Raw genomic sequence first — 19,284 nt, forward strand, 5'->3', positions numbered from 1 at the left:
GTCATGAGTGGACACATCGCCGCCCAGTTGAAGAAGGTTAAGACTGCATGAGAAGGCCCTCAAATTCGGACCGCTGGAGGACACCTGATTTCGCCGACTGGAATCTGCACGGCAAGAATTACCGTTCATGACCGGACTTACCCTGCCACCTTCGTTATCCTCCAACAGTGTTCACGCGACGTCATTCTCGGCATGGACTTCCTAAACCAACACGGCGCAGTCATCGACTTGAAGTCGAAGTCGATAACGCTGTCTGAAGATCAAGCGATACCGCCGGAGAGCTCTCGTAGTCATCATGCCTTAAGCGTGCCCGAAAGTCAAGTCAGCATCCCGCCTCGCTCCAGTATTGTCATTTTCGTCGGCACAAAAACACCTGCCGACGTAGAAGGCGTCATCGAGGGTGACCAACGTCTACTGCTAGACCGTGAAATTTTCGTGGCAAGAGGGATCGCTCGACTCCACGGATGGAAAACGGAAGTGATGCTAACCAACTTCAGCCAAGAGTTCAAGCACATCAGCAAGGGCACGACAATCTCGTACATCGAGGAAATTGTGGAAACGAGCAATGCCTTAGTCCTCACAGATTCTGCCGCATCTACCCCGCCGACCATAGTCCCCGAACCAGACTTCGACGTAAATCCAAGTCTCCCCATAAGCAAGCAGCAAGAGCTCAGAAGTCTTCTCCGACGATACAAGGACTGCTTTTCGACTTCATCAAAGATTCGACAAACACCAGTTGCAAAGCATCGCATAATAACCGAAGAGTGCGCTCAACCACTCCGCCAGAGCCCTTACGGAGTTTCGACGCGAGAACGTGAAGCTATTAGGCAACAAGTCGACGAAATGCTCCGCGACGACATCATCCAGCCGTCGAAAAGCCCGTGGGCATCCCCTGTGGTCCTGGTAAAGAAAAAGGACGGAACCCTGCGTTTCTGCGTCGATTACCGTCGTCTGAACAAGATCACGAAGAAGGACGTATACCCCCTCCCACGAATAGACGACGCATTGGATCGGCTCTGCAACGCTAAATACTTCTCGTCGATGGATCTCAAGTCTGGCTACTGGCAAATAGAAGTCGACGAAAGAGATCGCGAAAAGACCACCTTCATCACCCCAGACGGCCTCTACGAGTTCAAGGTTATGCCATTCGGACTGTGCTTGGCGCCTGCAACGTTCCAGCGCATCATGGACACGGGTTTAGCAGGATTGAAGTGGCAGACCTGTCTCGTTTACTTGGATGATGTCGTCGTCTTCGCCGGAAATTTTGACGATCACTTTAGGCGGCTTGCAACAGTACTAGAGGCCATCAAATCATCAGGGCTCACTCTGAAGCCAGAAAAGTGCCGCTTCGCTTACGACGAGCTTCTGTTCCTAGGCCACGTCATCAGCAAATCCGGAGTACGCCCCGACCCGCAGAAAACAGCTGCCATCGCGAAGTTCCCGCAGCCCACTGACAAGAAGGCAGTGCGTAGATTCCTTGGCATGTGTGCCTACTACAGGCGCTTTGTCAAGGAGTTTTCACGCATCGCTGAGTCGCTAACACCATCTAACCAAATCTGATGTCGAGTTCAAATGGCAAACGGCGCAGGCTGACGCATTTCAAGAACTAAAACGACGCATGCAATCACCGCCGGTACTCGCACATTTCGACGAAGACGCCGATACCGAAATCCACACTGACGCCAGTAGCCTAGGCCTCGGTGCCGTCCTTGTCCAGAAGAAAGACGGACATGAACGGGTGATACCTTATGCTAGCCGGTCGCTGTCAAAAGCGGAAGGCAATTATTCTACGACTGAAAAGGAACGCCTCGCCATCATTTGGGCTACAGCAAAATTCCGCCCATACCTATATGGCAGGCCATTCAAAGTCGTCAGCGACCATCACGCATTGTGTTGGCTAGCTAACTTGAAGGACCCTTCAGGACGGCTGGCGTGGTGGAGCCTCAGACTGCAAGAATATGACGTCACGGTGATCTACAAGTCCGGACGAAAACACTCAGACGCCGACTGCCTATCACGCGCCCCCATCGATCCCCCGCCGGAAGACGACGAGGATGACGATGCCTTCCTCGGAATAATAAGCGCAGAAGACTTCACTAAACAGCAACGCGCAGATCCGGAGCTAAAAGGCCTCGTCGAGTATTTGGAAGGGAACACCGACGTAGTACCTAGGGCATTTAAGCGCTGATTAACTTCGTTCACATTACAAAACAACCTGCTCGTAAAGAAGAACTTCTCACCAGTGCGCGCCAACTACCTTCTTGTTGTCCCGTCAGGACTGCGTCCAGAAGTATTGCATGCCCTACACGACGATCCAACCGCTGGGCACCTTGGATTCTCCCGGACGCTGTCGAGGATACAGGAAAGGTATTACTGGCCGCGTCTGACCGCCGACGTCGCTCGTTACGTCAAGACATGTCGAGACTGTCAGCGACGCAAGACACCACCGTCAAGGCCAGCAGGATTACTACAGCCGATCAACCCTCCTTACCGACCATTTCAGCAGATCAGGATGGATTTGTTGGGACCGTTTCCGGCGTCATCATCCGGAAATAAGTGGATCGTCGTGGCGACGGACTATCTCACCCGCTTTGCTGAAACTAAAGCTCTACGGAAGGGCAGCGCAGCCGAAGTGGCGAAATTTTTCGTCGAGAGCATTCTTCTGCGACATGGTGCTCCAGAAGTCCTCATCACCGACAGAGGAACAGCGTTTACAGCAGAGCTCACCCAAGCAATTCTGCAGTACAGCCATACAAGCCACAGGAGGACAACTGCCTATCACCCGCAGACGAATGGTCTCACGGAGTGCCTGAACAAGACCCTAGCCGACATGCTAGGAATGTACGTCGACGTCGAGCACAACACGTGGGACGCGGTCCTGCCGTACGTAACCTTTGCTTACAACACGGCGGTGCAAGAAACAGCACAGATCACGCCGTTTAAGCTGGTTTACGGCAGGAACCCGACGACGACGCTCGACGCCATGCTGCCGCACGTCACGGGCGAAGAGAATCTTGACGTCGCGACCTTTCTCCAGCGCGCCGAAGAAGCCCGACAACTCGCCCGCCTACGAATCAAGAACCAGCAGCGTACCGACAGCCGACACTACAACCTCCGACGACGCTTCGTCGAATACCAGCCCGGTGACCGTGTTTGGGTTTGGACCCCTATACGCCGACAAGGACTGAGCGAGAAGCTTTTGCGTCGCTATTTCGGACCGTACAAGATCATCCAACGTGTTGGGGCACTGGACTATGAGGTTGTGCCAGACGGCATTTCGCTATCACAGCGGCGCCGCTCACGACCTGAAATAGTCCACGTTGTGCGACTCAAGCCGTACTACAGCGATAATGAACTTTGGGACTTCGCGTAACTGACCTTTGGACTTTGTTTCTTTTCGTTGTTTTGTTACTTATGTTTAATAAGTGTCATTTTGTGTTTCGCTCTCTTATATTTGCAGCATCGGGACGATGCTTTTTAAGAGGGGGGTATTGACGCGTGTACTTATCTTTATCGGGCGACCACGTTTCGCCGCCTAACAAATGTGATCGCCCAGCGCGGGATACGCCTGCATGTATCCGAAGTTTCTGGAAAGTTATCGATGGTTCTATCTGGCTGTCTGTTGTCGCCGACCCCTGTCTTATCTGATTTTTTTTTATTTTTTATTTGGGCAACATAAATACAAGGTTTGCCCGCAAGGTAAGGCAAAAGGAGGGCGTAATCCTCCTGACTAAGGCGTTTACCTCGCTGGAGCAGCAGAAGTAGCAGTCAACTGATAACAAAGTACAACTAATATGACACAAAACTTCAAAACTATTTACAGCAAAATTTTAAACACAATGAAAAGTATGAACCGTTTGCCAAATAGTAAGTAACTGAATAAATACAGCGCAGGGAAAATAAGAACATTCTGTTATTAACAAAAATTATACATTCAGAATAGAACATTAATAACATTACTATTGATATAACAAAGAAACTTTATTAACATTCGTTAAACACACAGTGATCAGAACATATTATGTTTTGTATTGCATGTTTAAATTTGTAAATTGTTCTAGAATTTATAGCTTCGTCAACAATGTTAGGGTACATATTACATAAAGAAATGGTTTCATATTCGATCGTTTGCGTGCCATATTTTGTCCTTGGTTTCTTTATTACTATTGATGTGTGACGTAGGTTGTATCCCGTGTCTCTACTCAGGTAAAGAGTTGAAAATAGTTCCCTGTTGCTGGAGATGTGCTTAAATAGCCGTATGCAGATCTTTGTTTTGTAAGAGTTTCTAATATTAGGAATGTTGTAGCGCATCATTAGTATAGAAGATCCTATGTATTGTTTCGAGAAGTTCAGCAACCGGACAGCTCACCGTTGCAAAACTGCCAATTTTTCTATATCTGTTTTGTTACCGTTTCCCCATACTAAGAGGCAGTAGCTAAGATGCGAGTGCACAAACGAAAAGTACAATTGTATGAGAAGCCCGATAGGCACAATGCATTGGATCCGTTGTAGCAAGCCAGCAGATCGTGCAAGCTTAGTGCGTACCTTATTTATGTGTTCTGTCCAGCTTAGGTTTTTGTGAAATGTAACACCCAGAAACGAATGGCTTGAGACATGTTCAAGTTGCGATCCAAAATAAAAAAGCTTTACGTCGTAATCTGTTTGCTTATTCTTGCTTATTTCATCGCGTGAGGCGAATGGTGATGAACTTTGTGGAAGGCACGCGGGTCCGAACGATTAGTCTGGAACATTCCACGACTGCAGTATAAAAGTCGACGCGCTTGACCCGCTGATCAGATTTTCGACGATCGCCGACTGTGTTCACCGCTATCGTTGTGCTTTAAGTGTACCCTGCTTTGTGGGCACAGGTTCGCCCAATAAAAGCTAGTTTTGTCTTTCACAGTACTGCTACTGTGTTCTTTAACGTCACTACCACGTGACAATACATTGCATCAGTACTAGTAGCATTAACATTTATCGTGAGACGTGTTTTACCGGATTTTATCTTGCAACCTGTAAGGGTTTCCTTTCTTTTACAGCTTCGTGCCACACTTCTCATGTGGTTTATGCGCTAAAACCCTTTCATGGCCAGAATTCTCGTGCATAAACCACAAGCACAATTGCCTGTTCATTGCATGAGTGTCGTTTGCAGTGATGTAAGAAATCCACAATTTGCGGAATGGAGCAGTGATAGCATCCGTCTAGGACAAAATGACGCAGAAATGTTTCGCCCTATCCAGGACGTGATAGAGGTACAGTTACTGGTCATGTGTAGCCTGACGTAATGATTACAGGGTCGTTTGCCTTGAAATATAGGTAGCAGGTTTTACACACTGTTCCGGATAAGAGCATAAATCGTTCGTTCTTTTTCAGTAATCATACTATGATAAACATAATCGTGGCAGTGCTGTTGGTGGCGCTTAAAAAGAGGCCGCATTGCAGGTTGTACACGACCGTGGCTTTTGTTGCAGGCTGCGCAATATGGGAAGTGCGTCGCCACAGCTGACGACCTGAAGGTGCACGATTGCACGAGGCAGTTCCAGCAGCTGAAGATATGCATCCAGAAGCATGTGAGCATTTCAACTTAGTATTGTGTTCATCTGATTTGCGTTCCAATTATGGCACCAGAAGGCTGAGAGCCTTATTACTACTTTTTGTTCGGATACAGTTGGTGAAATGAATTAGGCAGGTCTGGTCTTCGTCTGCGTTGATGGTGATGATTTGGGATTTTAATGGCGCAGCAGCCGTGCAGGCTATGATGTGCCAAGCACATGTTTTTCGAAGTAGCTTATTTGTTCAAATGTGGTAAAATAATGTAAATGGCCGAGTAAGTATAAGAGCATGAAATGTGCTACAGTCCCTGTAGGGTTCCTATAGCTTTTAAATAGTACAAGGTATCTTGATTTGACACCAGTGGTTCATCGCTCACTATAGAGCATGGGAAGAAAAGGGATTCTTTTTAGTAAAAAATGTTAAATACCGTTGTCTGCATTTTTCTAAGCCGGGACGTGCTATTAAGTGTGTAGCACGCTTAAACATTCACCGCAGCGTTGGAATGGTGGTTGTGTTTTATAATTTATTAGGTAACTAGACTGTGTATGTGTTAATTTGTGACCTTCTATATCGAGAACCTGTTTAGCGTTCAAAAGGGCCGTTGATACTTTCCTTCTTGTTCGATATGGTCGGCACAGAAACGTTTGTTTTTCCACATGTTGCCTTGCCGTACTCGACAAATGAGCAGTTTATCGCAATTGTACGATTTTTTTTTTATTTTGATGTACACAATGACATTGTTCAGGTAGTCATCTTTTAACAGCTCAGAGAACATTGCATGATTTGTTGTATACACTCTAAAGAAGCAGCTTTAACTGAACAGAAATTACACTTGTAATGCGAAAACATGTATTTTGTGTAGTCATAACCAGATGACGTTTCGGTACATTTCTTGTGGCATTGTGCGAATCATGTGCAGCATGCACAGGAGGCTATGATCTGAGCACAACATGCTGTTCGTTCGTACTAAGTTGCGCGGTTATAAGCGGCATGTGGTTGAAAGGACATGGTGTTAGATCGCTTTCCTGAGAAATGCCTTATTAGTTCTTTAGTCATACTGCTCTAGACCTTATACACGCCGTGGCAGAAGAACTTGACAGGCATGCAGAACATGCAGAATAACTTGACAGACATGAATAGGAAGTCGATGCTTAACATGTATAGAAAGGCAAGCACGCAAAGTACTAAATGGAATTTCATCTGAGAGTAAATGTGAGTGCCCGAAAAAAATTGGTTTCTCGCTCTTTTCGACGAATTGATCATAATACGAGAGTGAAACGTATTCTATGAAATAGTTGCAATTTGGATCCACATTCACAAATATTTCCAGGAGTGCAGATTTTTGAGCTAGTTGGTTCGGTCGTTCGCACGTCTAGTCGTCTTGTCCGTGTCAATCCAGCGCTACGACTTGAAATGGTGCACAAATATTTGTCCATAAATGTGCTCAGTATTTCATTAATCAAGGTTTCGCTCGACGTAATGGCAGCAATCGCAAGCGCGCGAGGCTGCTGTGCTCCTGCACAGCACTCCGACGTCACAGCTTTATCAGGCGCGACGGTGAGTGTGGCGATAATGTGTCATAACTGCGAGTCGGCCTAGTTGGAACAGATTCATCTTAAAGTTTTTTGTGCGCAAACAAACAGGGACGATGAATAGAAGAAACACAAGGACGAGCGCTTTCTAACAACTGGTTTTATTTTTGAAGAACCACCTGCTTAAGTACCCGCAGATCTGCGCGATCTAGTCAACAAAGCATGCCTATAGCGCATATAATGCACACAGATCTGCGCTGTCAAGTCAAGAGAGCACGTCTATAGTGCGTATAACACTTGTGATAAAAAGACGTGGACCAAAGACACCCGGTCAACATAAAAACAGCAAGGTGCATGAAACAACCACTTACGATAAAATGCGTTAAAGATGTGATGATAGAAGTAAATTTTCTTTATCCAACAATGAAACAGAAGGATGGCTGATGCATTTTTCTTTTTGTTTTTCAATCCAGTGTGCTTCCACAATCTCCCTCGTGGTTTGATTTCTATGCCTTGTAGAAACGAAAACGGGGTTGTGAAAACAGGAAACGGAAACGGGGTTTTGCACAGTTTACGAGTTCTTCTGTGGTTTTACTGGGTTTCTGGCTGCTGCGCCTCGATCGTTCTCCCGCCAGTTTGGTTGCTGTGTGGCAAACGTAGCGCCTACATTACGTTTGCAACCAAACTGGCGGGAGCACGATCGAGGCGCAGCAGCCAGAAACCCAGTAAAGCCACAGAACACCTGGTAAAGCGGCAATACTGTTTCCGTTTCCTGTTGTACAGCGCCATCTGTGGTCGCATACTTTAGTTCATGACGCCACCACTACGCTTATTTCCGTTGCACTGTGGAAGGTACAGTTTCCCTTCTCTAAGTTTGTATAGGTGTTCTGTGGCTGCTCCGGCACCCGCTGCATGGAGTATACCACTTTTGTCGGCGCCTGTACATATAACTACCGCCCTAGAGCCCCGCAGGGGCGTCTGCGTGAGCAGGCGTTTGGTGTGTTGCGACACCACGTACCCGAGCACACGAGGGTTGGACCCTCCCGCGCGTAGCCGTGCGTGGCTTAGCCGTGTCCGGGGAAAAGGGGATGCTGGGGGTTGAGCCAATGCCGGGTGTTTGGACCTTTACGGCCCCTCGGCGGCGGCAACACACCCCTTTGGCCTCGGCTTCACGTAGACGGCACCCCCGGACTGACCCACCCGGGGGAAGTCGGTATTTGCCTTTTCCTGTCCTCCTCTCCATTCTGCATCTTTTTCTCTTCCTTTCCATCTTTCCTGCCTTCTCGTATTTTCTATTGACTTCCAACTTTCCTGGCAACTTTCCTTGTGTGGGTGAAAAGCGTGGCAGTTTGGGCGAGTTGGTATGTCATGACTGTTTTAGGCTTGTAGCGCAGCTCGGAAGAGCAAAAAAGGAAGGAGGTAGGGGTAATCAAAGGGAACGGAAAACAGAGTGAGCGCTGGTGGCCAACCTTGGGTACTCCAGATTGGGTTATAGTGGCACCGTACAACTGGCGAGGGCTTGTCTTACTCGTAAGACCTGCTCCGTCCCTATGTTGGGCTCGGTGGTGGGCGGTTGGCGCTGCTGCCGAACTCATGACCTCTATATCGCTTCTAGTAAAACACTTTCTCTTGATCACCCTCTAAAAAGAGGGCGCACCGATGCAACCTTTCAATGCTTTTTGAAAAACAATGAAGAAAATTTACCAAAGTACCATGTAATCCATAGTGAAAGCAACACGAGCGTACGTAAATTCTCCCCCTTCTTGGTGGCGAAATGCCTTCGCAACACGATAGGACCTGGCTACGAAGCCACAAAAATGTCTAATGGAGATCTGCTCCTTGAACTGAAAGATAAATCCCAAGATGAGAAAATGAATGACTTGAAATGCATAGGTGATGTAGCGGTCACTGTGTCCGCACATTGAACCATGAACACGAGCCGTGGAGTAATCTCCGAAGACGACTTCATGGACCTTAGTAACGAAGAGCTGCTTGAAGGTTTTCAGGACCAAAATGTCCTCAAGGTAGAACGAATTCTAATCCGCAGGAATGACGAACAACTTCGAACAAAGCACATTGTACTAACCAATTGGTACTAGTGTGTTGCCTAGTACAGTGGGTGCAGGCTATATCAAAATACGTGTAAGGCCGTACATTCCAAATCCTCGCCGGTGCTTTAAGTGCCAGAGGTATGGACACGGTTCCCAGACATGCCGAGGATGGCAGACTTGCGCGAAATGCAGCTCGAACGATCATCCATCAGACACTTGCGACTCATCTCCACATTGCGTGAACTATGATGGAAGCCATCCAGCCTACTCTAGAACACGCCCTAAATGGAAGAAAGAAAAAAGAAATCATTACATTAAAGGTCAAAGAAAATATAACATTTCACGAAGCAAGGAAACGTCTGTCATACTTGAATCACACAAGCGTTTCCGAGGTGGCGCGACGGGGGGCAGCGTCAAAAATCCCTCGGGAGTCTACCGTGGTCACTGACATTGGCCCGGCAATCACTCCGCCTGCCCCCCTGGTGGCTGCAGCAAGTGCTGCTCCATCAACATCAAAAGTGGACCTGCCGACTCTAGTCCCTCAGGTCCCAAAGCTAATCCGAACTCCACGGCCTGGGACGCGAGTTTCAGCGTCTAGTTCATGATCTTCTAGCACCTCTGAAAAGGTTACGGAGGTCCATCAAAAATCCCCGGCGTCATCGACGCCCAAAGATCAGCGCTCTCAGGAGCGCGCTAGGAGAGAGAAAATTCCTGTAACTGCTCAAAGAAAGGGACCGGTAACCTAAACGGTTACTGCCCTAGTATACATATCATCTATCTTTACTACGTGCTCTTGAACACAGCCAACCAAAATATTCCTCGATATGGCTACACAAATAATTCAATGGAATGCCAGGGGCATATTTCGCAATCTAGATGATATCAAAGATCTACTAGCAGAATATCAGCCACGACTGTTCTGTGTTCAAGAAACACATTTAAACTCTACACACCAGAACTTCTTAAAACAGTACATAATCTTCCGTAAAGATAGAAATAATGGTAATTGCAGCGGTGGCGTAGAGGTAGAACACCCGCCTCGCGTGCAAAAGGTCCGCGGTTCGAATCCCGGTGCCAGCAATTTTCCACCGGATAAAAAAAAAATCCGCGTGTTGATAAAATTGCTTAAAACAGGCCTGGAGTGTGGCCTGATCCCGGTGACCAGAACCGGCAACGCACTCCCTCACCAGAGCAGGATTGGCCACCCTGGTGCATTACTTGGCCACAACCTCCTATATGAACAACACAATCAAACCCCGGCCCTCAGTCCCCAGCAGCTGTGAAGCAACTGACCACGGCGGCGGTCAGGCCTGCGACGCAGCAGAGGGTGCTAAGAATCACTGGCTCCGGACAGGCCGCCATTTGAATATGAACCTGGCAACGTTTAACGCTAGAACGTTATCTAGTGAGGCGAGTCTAGCAGTGCTATTGGAGGAATTAGAGGGCAGTAAATGGGATATCATAGGGCTCAGTGAAGTTAGGAGGCTAAAAGAAGCATATACAGTGCTAAAAAGCGGGCACGTCCTGTGCTACAGGGGCTTAGCGGAGAGAAGAGAACAAGGCGTCGGATTCCTGATTAATAAGAATATAGCTGGTAACATACAGGAATTCTATAGCATTAACGAGAGGGTGGCAGGTCTTGTTGTGAAACTTAATAAGAGGTACAAAATAAAGATTCTACAGGTCTACACCCCTACATCCAGTCATGATGACCAGGAAGTCGAAAGCTTCTATGAAGACGTGGAATCGGCGATGGGTAGAGTGAAAACTAAATACACTATACTAATGGGCGACTTTAATGCCAAGGTAGGCAAGAAGCAGGCTGGAGACAAGGCAGTGGGGGAATATGGCATAGACACTAGGAATATCAGGGGAGAGTTATTACTAGAGTTTGCGGAACAGAATAATATGAGGGTAATGAATACCTTCTTCCGCAAGCGGGATAGCCGAAAGTGGACGTGGAGGAGCCCGAACGGCGAGACTAGAAATGAAATAGACCTCATACTCTGCGCTAACCCTGGCATCATACAAGATGTGGACGTGCTCGGCAAGGTGCGCTGCAGTGACCACAGGATGGTAAGAACTCGAATTAGCCTAGACCTGGGAAGGGAACGGAAGAAACTAGTACATAAGAAGCCGACCAATGAGTTAGCGGTAAGAGGGAAAATAGAGGAATTCCAGATCAAGCTACAGAACAGGTATTCGGCTTTAACTCAAGAAGAGGACCGTAGTGTTGAAGCAATGAACGACAATCTTGTGGGCATCATTAAGGCGTGTGCAATGGTAGTCGGTGGTAACTACGTTAGGCAGGATACCAGTAAACTATCGCAGGAGACGAAAGATATCTGATCAAGAAACGCCAATTTATGAAAGCCTCTAACCCTACAGCTAGAATATAACTGGCAGAACTCTCGAAGTTAATCAACAAGCGTAAGACAGCTGACATAAGAAAGTATAATATGGATAGAATTGAACATGCTCTCAGGAACGGAGGAAGCCTAAAAGCAGTGAAGAAGAAACTAGGAATTGGCTAGAATCAGATGTATGCGTTAAGAGACAAAGCCGGCAATATCATTGCTAATACGGATGAGATAGCTCAAGTGGCTGAGGAGTTCTATAGAGATTTATACAGTACCAGTGGCCCCCACGACGATAATGGAAGAGAAAATAGTCTAGCGGAATTCGAAATCCCACAGGTAACGCGGGAAGAAGTAAAAAAAAGCCTTGGGAGATATGCAAAGGGGGAAGGCAGCTGGGGAGTATCAGGTAACGGCAGATTTGTTGAAGGATGGTGGGCAGATTGTTCTAGAGAAACTGGCCACCCTGTATACGCAATGCCTCATAACGTCGAGCGTACCGGAATCTTGGAAAAACGCTAACATAATCCTAATCCATAAGAAAGGGGACGCCAAAGACTTGAAAAATTATTGACCGATCAGCTTGCTGTCTGTTGCCTACAAAGTATTTACTAAGGTAATCGCAAATGTAATCAGGAACACCTTAGACTTCTGTCAACCAAAGGACCAGGCAGGATTCCGTAAAGGCTACTCAACAATAGACCATATTCACACTATCAATCAGGTTATAGAGAAATGTGCGGAATATAACCAACCATTATATATAGCTTTCATTGATTACGAGAAAGCATTTGATTCTGTCGAAACCTCAGCAGTCATGGAGGCATTACGGAATCAAGGTGTAGACGAGCCGTATGTAAAAATACTGAAAGATATCTATAGCTGCTCCACAGCCACCGTAGTCCTCCATAAAGAAAGCAACAAAATCCCAATAAAGAAAGGCGTCAGGCAGGGAAATACGATCTCTCCAATGCTATTCACAGCGTGTTTACAGAAGGTATTCAGAGACCTGGATTAGGAACAAATGGGGATAAAAGTTAATGGAGAATACCTTAGTAACTTGCGATTCGCTGATGATATTGCCTTGCTTAGTAACTCAGGGGACCAATTGCAATGCATGCTCACTGACCTGGAGAGGCAAAGCAGAAGAGTGGGTTTAAAAATTAATCTGCAGAAAACTAAAGTAATGCTTAATAGTCTCGGAAGAGAACAGCAATTTACAATAGGCAGCCAGGCACTGGAAGTCGTAAGGGAATACATCTACTTAGGGCAGGTAGTGACGGCGGATCCGGATCATGAGACGGAAAGAATCAGAAGAATAAGAATGGGCTGGGGTGCGTTTGGCAGGCATTCTCAGATCATGAACAGCAGGTTGCCACTATCCCTGAAGAGAAAAGTATATAATAGGTGTGTCTTACCAGTACTCACCTACGGGGCAGAAACCTGGAGGCTTACGAAAAGGGTGCTACTCAAATTGAGGACGACGCAACGAGCTATGGAAAGACGAATGATAGGTGTAACGTTAAGGGATAAGAAAAGAGCAGATTGGGTGGGGGAACAAACGCGAGTTAATGACATTTTAGTTGAAATAAAGAAAAAAATGGGCATGGGCAGGACATGTAATGAGGAGGCAAGATAACCGATGGTCATTAAGGGTTACGGAATGGATCCCAAGGGAAGGGAAGCGTAGCAGAGGGCGGCAGAAAGTTAGGTGGGCGGATGAGATTAAGAAGTTTGCAGGCACGGCATGGCCACAATTAGTACATGACCGGGGTTGTTGGAGAAGTATGGGAGAGGCCTTTGCCCTGCAGTGGGCGTAACCAGGCTGATGATGATGATGATGAAGCCTCCCGATGTCTTACCAAGAAGCCCAATAACTTCTTTACAGATTATGAGATGTTGAATGTGAAATGTAGTTCAGAAATTTTTCTGTGACATACCCCTATTGAAAAAGTGTGAACGAGAATCTGAGAGAAATGTACGCTATTATTGCCCCCATAGACTGTACGATTTCTCATCGACTGAATGACTTCTCGTCAACTGTATGATTTGCCGTCGACGGAACGATTTCTCGTAATACACGTGTGTATGAGATTGCATTCTTGCCATTGAACGGGATTCTCATACATCATGAACGAGTTTGTACGAGCCGAGTGCACACAAGATGAACGAAATAGTACGACCTGCAAGAGTATGAACCCTAAAAAATATTGGCACTTCCTTTACATGTTTGCTATAATAGTGCAAATACAATTCTTGTAAGTGGTACCACATGCATGATCACTTGTGCTGACCTTGGCAGTGGTAAAGAGTAATTTATATGTGAAAATGTCAGATGAAGTAATGGCTTGTATTTGTAAACAAAAGAGTATACTTTACACAGGTTTTTTTGCACAGTGATTGAAGTTTTCGTTTATAGTGATGTCCTCTGAAGTTGAGCAATAGCATGTCATACATCTCCCAAGTGTTGTTTATTGGACCTTCCAAGGGTATTTTGATACACCGAATCTGCTGACAGATGACCATCGGAATGCGTTCCTTGGGTGAGAGCTTGCAGGACAAGGCAGGCGTGTGTCCCCCTTCACTGTGTCCTTCTCGATTGTGCGCGCAAAATATTTCACTACGAATTCGTACCAACTCGCCCAACTATGAGTTCTGTTGCAGGGCACCCGAAAAAGTAAAAAGCCAAAAATTCATTTTCACCCATGTAATAAGATTACGCATAGGCAAAAGCAAGTTTGCCTTCATTCACACGGGTAAGAGTGCTCCAGCGTACAGAACATATCGGTTACCGAACAAAGTTTAGTAAAAGTGGTTTTCTGAAATGCTTATGACGTCTAAAAGAACATGCATTACTGTGGTATAATAATCTGTCACATTAGCAGGCCACTGGAACAAGTTGTCACCGTAAAAAAAGAAAGACACTGTTTGATGAACAATTACTAGTATTGAAGCAACAGAATAACAAGCCTAAAATGTAAATTTAAAAAAGCAGCACAAATGGGTTGAGCGAACTAAATTACTTCGGAACTACCCCTCTGCCAGCAACATAAAAGCCATGGTGGCGTAGTGGCTTTGACATTGCACTGCTGAGCCAAATGGCGCAGGGTAAAATCCTGGCCACAATACCCGCATTTCGATAGTGGCAAAATGCAGAAACATAAAGTACATTGGGCGCACATTAAAGCACCCCGAGTGTCCAACATTAATCCGGAGTCCCCACTAAAGCATCGCTCATAATCATATTGTGGTTTTGGCAAGTAAAATTCCTCAATTTAATTTAAAAAATGCAAATAGTATATGCATAAGGACGAATGCTTAAACAAGATCATCTGACAGCAGCTATGTTTAAGAAAGTTTCATACTTCCTAAAAAAGGAAATTGTCAGATTACTTGAGCAAACATCTGTTTACGCGAAAATTATTGCCATTAGTTCTATATGGCCCATTGTGCCTTACTTTCTTTTTATGTAAATTATATGTGCAGTGCAGTGCAGGTGCCCACTTCACCTAAAAAGTTGGCACCACTCCTTAAAATGCATCGTATTGTTTCAACCGACAGCGCAAGTTTACTTTACGTTTGTTAACCTTTGCAAATGATTTTCACACTTCTTGACATCATGGACTCCTGGGCAGGATCACTAGTCACGCTGGGCCTTTTTTCGTCTGTTGTTCAGAAAATGATGCCAATGAAGACATTAACCTGAGTTTGCAATTGGTAATGCATCCTGTTTCATAATGATGAATGTGGGGTCACTGACCCAAGTCAAGCCAACAGAGCTCCTGTTCTGGCAGGTTAAGCTCGTGGTCTTGCCTCAGAAAGAGCTTACTGTTGGCACGTTCCACGGTAAAAGTCACTTTCGTCAGGGTAGGGTGAATTGCCAGTGTTGGTTCCTTTGTGCAGAATGAAAGTTGCAGGTTTAGTGGGCTTGTAGGAAGACAACCTCAAGATATCTTTGTGGTTTCAACGGGCTCTTTTGGTTTCAATACATAGTTTTCCTGAGACTGTGCACAAGTAATAATTTAGTGTCGCCGGGAAGTTGGCTGTATGTCCGAGAAGACACAAGTAATGATCTGCTATAGTTCGCTCCTTGCAGAGAACACCCAAGTTTCCAAGCCTTTGATTCGCTTTCAGCACTGAGCTATTGCTCGCAGTAATTTCTTCCCAGCTAGTCGAATTATCTTGAGGCGCCACGCTGACACCACCGATGCGTTCATATGCATACTTTTTGGATGAAGATTCTTTGCTTTGTAAGTCTGTTTGAGGGAAAGGTGGCATATATATATTTCTATTCTGGATGCGAGTGAGACGAACCAGTAAGTCTCGGTTACAATGTTCTGTCAACAAGTTCGGTAGAAAGTGTTGCCAAGGGTTCGACGACAATTCATTTACTCACATAACATGATTTGTGAAGATACGGTCACTGACCGAGTAAGTGATTATTATCACGTTAGAAACGAGACGAATTTTTATCAAACATTTACCTCCTACAAAACTAAACAAAACATGTACCCAAAATTTGCCAGTACATTTCACTCACATCTAGAATAGCCACCTGTGAGTGCCGCCTTTTCTTCAGCCACACTTGCAAAGCCTGAAAAGTCTGCATTTGAAGACATCAGTAGCGTCAGCTTCGGGCCTCAAAATAATTCGGCAAGCTGAGAAGAAATTACTGACAGCACAAGTATGGCAACAGAAAATGAAGGACATCAGAGCTGATCGCTTCTTTGCAATGTGCCGACTAAGCAGCCATTGTTTACGACTTTCGGTATGCACAATTTCATGGCAACGTGATGCTAATGCTAAGGAAGCACTAGTGCAGACAGATGCAAGAAAAAAAACTTCATGCCCTAAGACAAATGCACCCACTCAAAGCATAGAAGTTATGTTTACCATGTCTTCCTACTACTGCACTGTACCTAAACCTGCTGTATTGGACAAGGGAGCAAACATTAACACTGGTACCTTGCCTTACTCAATAAGAGTCATTTGCGCTGTGAATGGTGCCATTAGTGCACTTCTTTCCGAAGATGAGGCCCACATCTGCGACTGTACAAATTGCAGAAGCACATCCCACAAGCTTGTCTGCCTCAGTGTGACCAAAAATTCGTATGGGGCTCCAAAAACCATCGAACCAATGAACGCAAACCCAAACCAAGAAACCTAGCTTGTTGAGTGCTGAGAAAAGTAGCCTCACGTCGGCTTTTCCTGCAATTCTTTCTCGGCATGGCAGAAGCTTGCCTTGCTGTGTAGGCATGTAAATAATGAAGAGGCATGTATCACTACTAGTGAAATAAAGCATGCAATAAAAGATTACGTAGAGCAGACAGGTGTTGATGGATATTAAATACCACTATCGTGCGGTAGGCACTACGTCGGAAAAACAGGCCAATGTATATATTACTGGATTCGCAACCATGTTTACTTGATGCTCAGATTATTTGGCGGCCACTTGGTAGTGCACAGCTCACTTGTATTATTTTGTTTGAAAACTGTGCAACTCTGACAATGTATAAGGACTATAGGGCTGGCGAAATTTGAGGCTTTCCTTATATGTGTGACAGGGAATCTGCGAAGTTGGTTTCCCCTCCAGAGGATTATCAAGATAGCAAGACTGCTTATCTATCATTGTAAAACAAGTGTCACAGTAGCCATGCCATGCGTCATATTCGCGTTGTGCGAGCAACATGCATTGCCGATTTATCTGTTGTGTCCTGTCACCTCATTACTTTTCTTATGAATTATGTGTTAAGTAAGGCTTTCCTTTGGTGAAAGAGTGCTGCTTTAAGGCGTGAACAAGCTCCATGGCAGTTTGCAATTAAAGAGTGTAAGCATCCTTTGAAAACATGTCCATGAGCAACAGTGCAAAAATAGCACTTTAAAAAAAAACATGAGTGTATTTATCGCTAAGGCCAACTCTTTTGTCTTCTTAACATATTTGTCAAAACTAATACTGATTTGCAAGGTGTCCATATCCTATTACCTCGTCAATGAAGCAAGGCAGAGTGGTGCCTGGATGTTCTAGGACCAACTCTGATGTAGAGATCAGCACTGATCAGCAACACAGCAGCCTGCTTACACTTTTTCGGTAGACCCAGCCATACCTGCTTCAAAACAAGTGAGCCTAGTGTCACAAGAGTATAATATGAAAAGTAACTGTGAACAAAGCAATTCTTATTCGGTATAAATAGGAATGAAATGCTGACATATCGCCCATAGAAAGCATTGAGTAACAAAGCCTGCCAGATAAGAAAAATGCAATTTATGAGCCATCTGTGCAGAAACATTAATTGAAGGTCCTTTTATTTGCCTCCGTCCTCCTCCTCGTGCATAGACGGCGACCAGGTTAAGTAAACTGGACCAGACTGCCACATAGTGTAAGCAAAGGTGGTCACTTCGTGGGCCAAATATGATAGAATAGCACGACATACACCCTTACAGTTGTTTTAATGTGTTTTGTAATACTAGCCATCCTGTAGGCCCTACTATGTAAAATCACCCCTAACCCTAACATCATTACCTTGTAGGGCGAACCGATAGGCGTCCACAGCAGCACAAATCAGCATATATATTAGGAGGCTTTCATTACACCTTTCCAACACTCCTCCTGTGGCTTCACCCCAATTTTTGTCAAGACATACAAGCTTGAAGCATTTGCACAAGCTGAATACACCAAGGCACCATACAAAATACCACAACAGCTTCCTATCCAATTGTACGTTTAAGAAAGACTGGCAAGTTCAGTATCATGTGTAGAACAAATCAAATTGTTCTGGAATCAAGTAATCCTCTCTTTCATTCATGCATATATCACCAGCACTACTACTGACATATGGGCATTTTGTGGACAAAAACACCAATCACAAGAGCTGCAGTTTGGTAAAGTTGGTAACAGCTCACTCTCATGGTGTTCACAGCGCACACACACACTAAAAATAAGCAAAAAAAACAGAGAGTGGTAAAACGCTGTCCCCTTTAGCACGCTGCTTGTCCCTTATTGGATTTTGCACGCTGGACATTCCATCATTTGCCTGTCCCTTATTGCTTTAGTATGTGTGTACTGTGAATAGCATGGAAAGGAACACTGAGATCATATAATGCTACAATGGATAGAAAGAGCAAGAATCATGCCCTCCGATGCGGCACACCTTTAAGCGAATTAATTTTTAACTAACATCCCAAGCCTGCCACTGTGCTGAAGAAAGCTTACTCAAGTTGCTGTGCAAGACAGTAGTTTGCTTTTAGAGAAAATATAGTTACATTAATTCTATTATTTCAGCAAACTGGTCGCTCTGGAGTATGCGAAAAGGTGGCATCATCGAAAACTGGCTTAATTTTTTAGTAATATATAAGTATGCAGCCAGCTAGAGAGATCAGGCTTGATATATATGTGCCACAGTCAACACGGCAAACCAATCTTTCCATGATTGTTGAGGTAAAAAAATCACCTACTCATTCCTGACATACTGTAAATGCTTTAAAGAGGACAGTGCTTTTCTGTTGCAACCGTCTACCAGAGCTTCAGCAAACACAGTATGATATAGTTAACTGCAGGACGTTGCAAATAGAGGCTCTTTATGGCTTCTTAGTGACTTCGGAAATGAGGAACAAGGGCAGTGGCATCTCTGAGCACCTCAGACAATACTGGTGATTACATGGCAACACAAACCGCTGTGATGCAAAATAATTTTCGGGCAACGTTGTCACACACCACATCATTCAGGCAAATCTTTAAGGGGACGCTGCAGAGAAAACTAATTATCTGAGCTGCATTATTAAATTACTCTTCCG

General features: G+C 45.3%; 1 protein-coding gene across 4 annotated transcripts in view; it reads left to right on the plus strand.

The window, feature by feature from the left end:
* The window catches only part of LOC139059570 (uncharacterized), a 161,525-nt gene that overhangs the window by 38,819 nt on the left and 103,422 nt on the right, over nucleotides 1–19,284 (plus strand). For all 4 annotated transcript variants that reach the window (XR_011514204.1, XR_011514203.1, XR_011514202.1 and 1 more), the window contains exon 2: nucleotides 5,472–5,570. Coding sequence is in view for 1 of the 4 variants with exons in the window: in XM_070538007.1 (XP_070394108.1) it covers nucleotides 5,472–5,570 (99 nt within the window). In the remaining 3 variants the exon portion in view is untranslated. The remainder of the gene's footprint in view (nucleotides 1–5,471; nucleotides 5,571–19,284) is intronic.

The sequence above is a fragment of the Dermacentor albipictus genome, chromosome 4 (assembly GCF_038994185.2).
Source record: "Dermacentor albipictus isolate Rhodes 1998 colony chromosome 4, USDA_Dalb.pri_finalv2, whole genome shotgun sequence".
NCBI lineage: Eukaryota > Metazoa > Arthropoda > Arachnida > Ixodida > Ixodidae > Dermacentor > Dermacentor albipictus.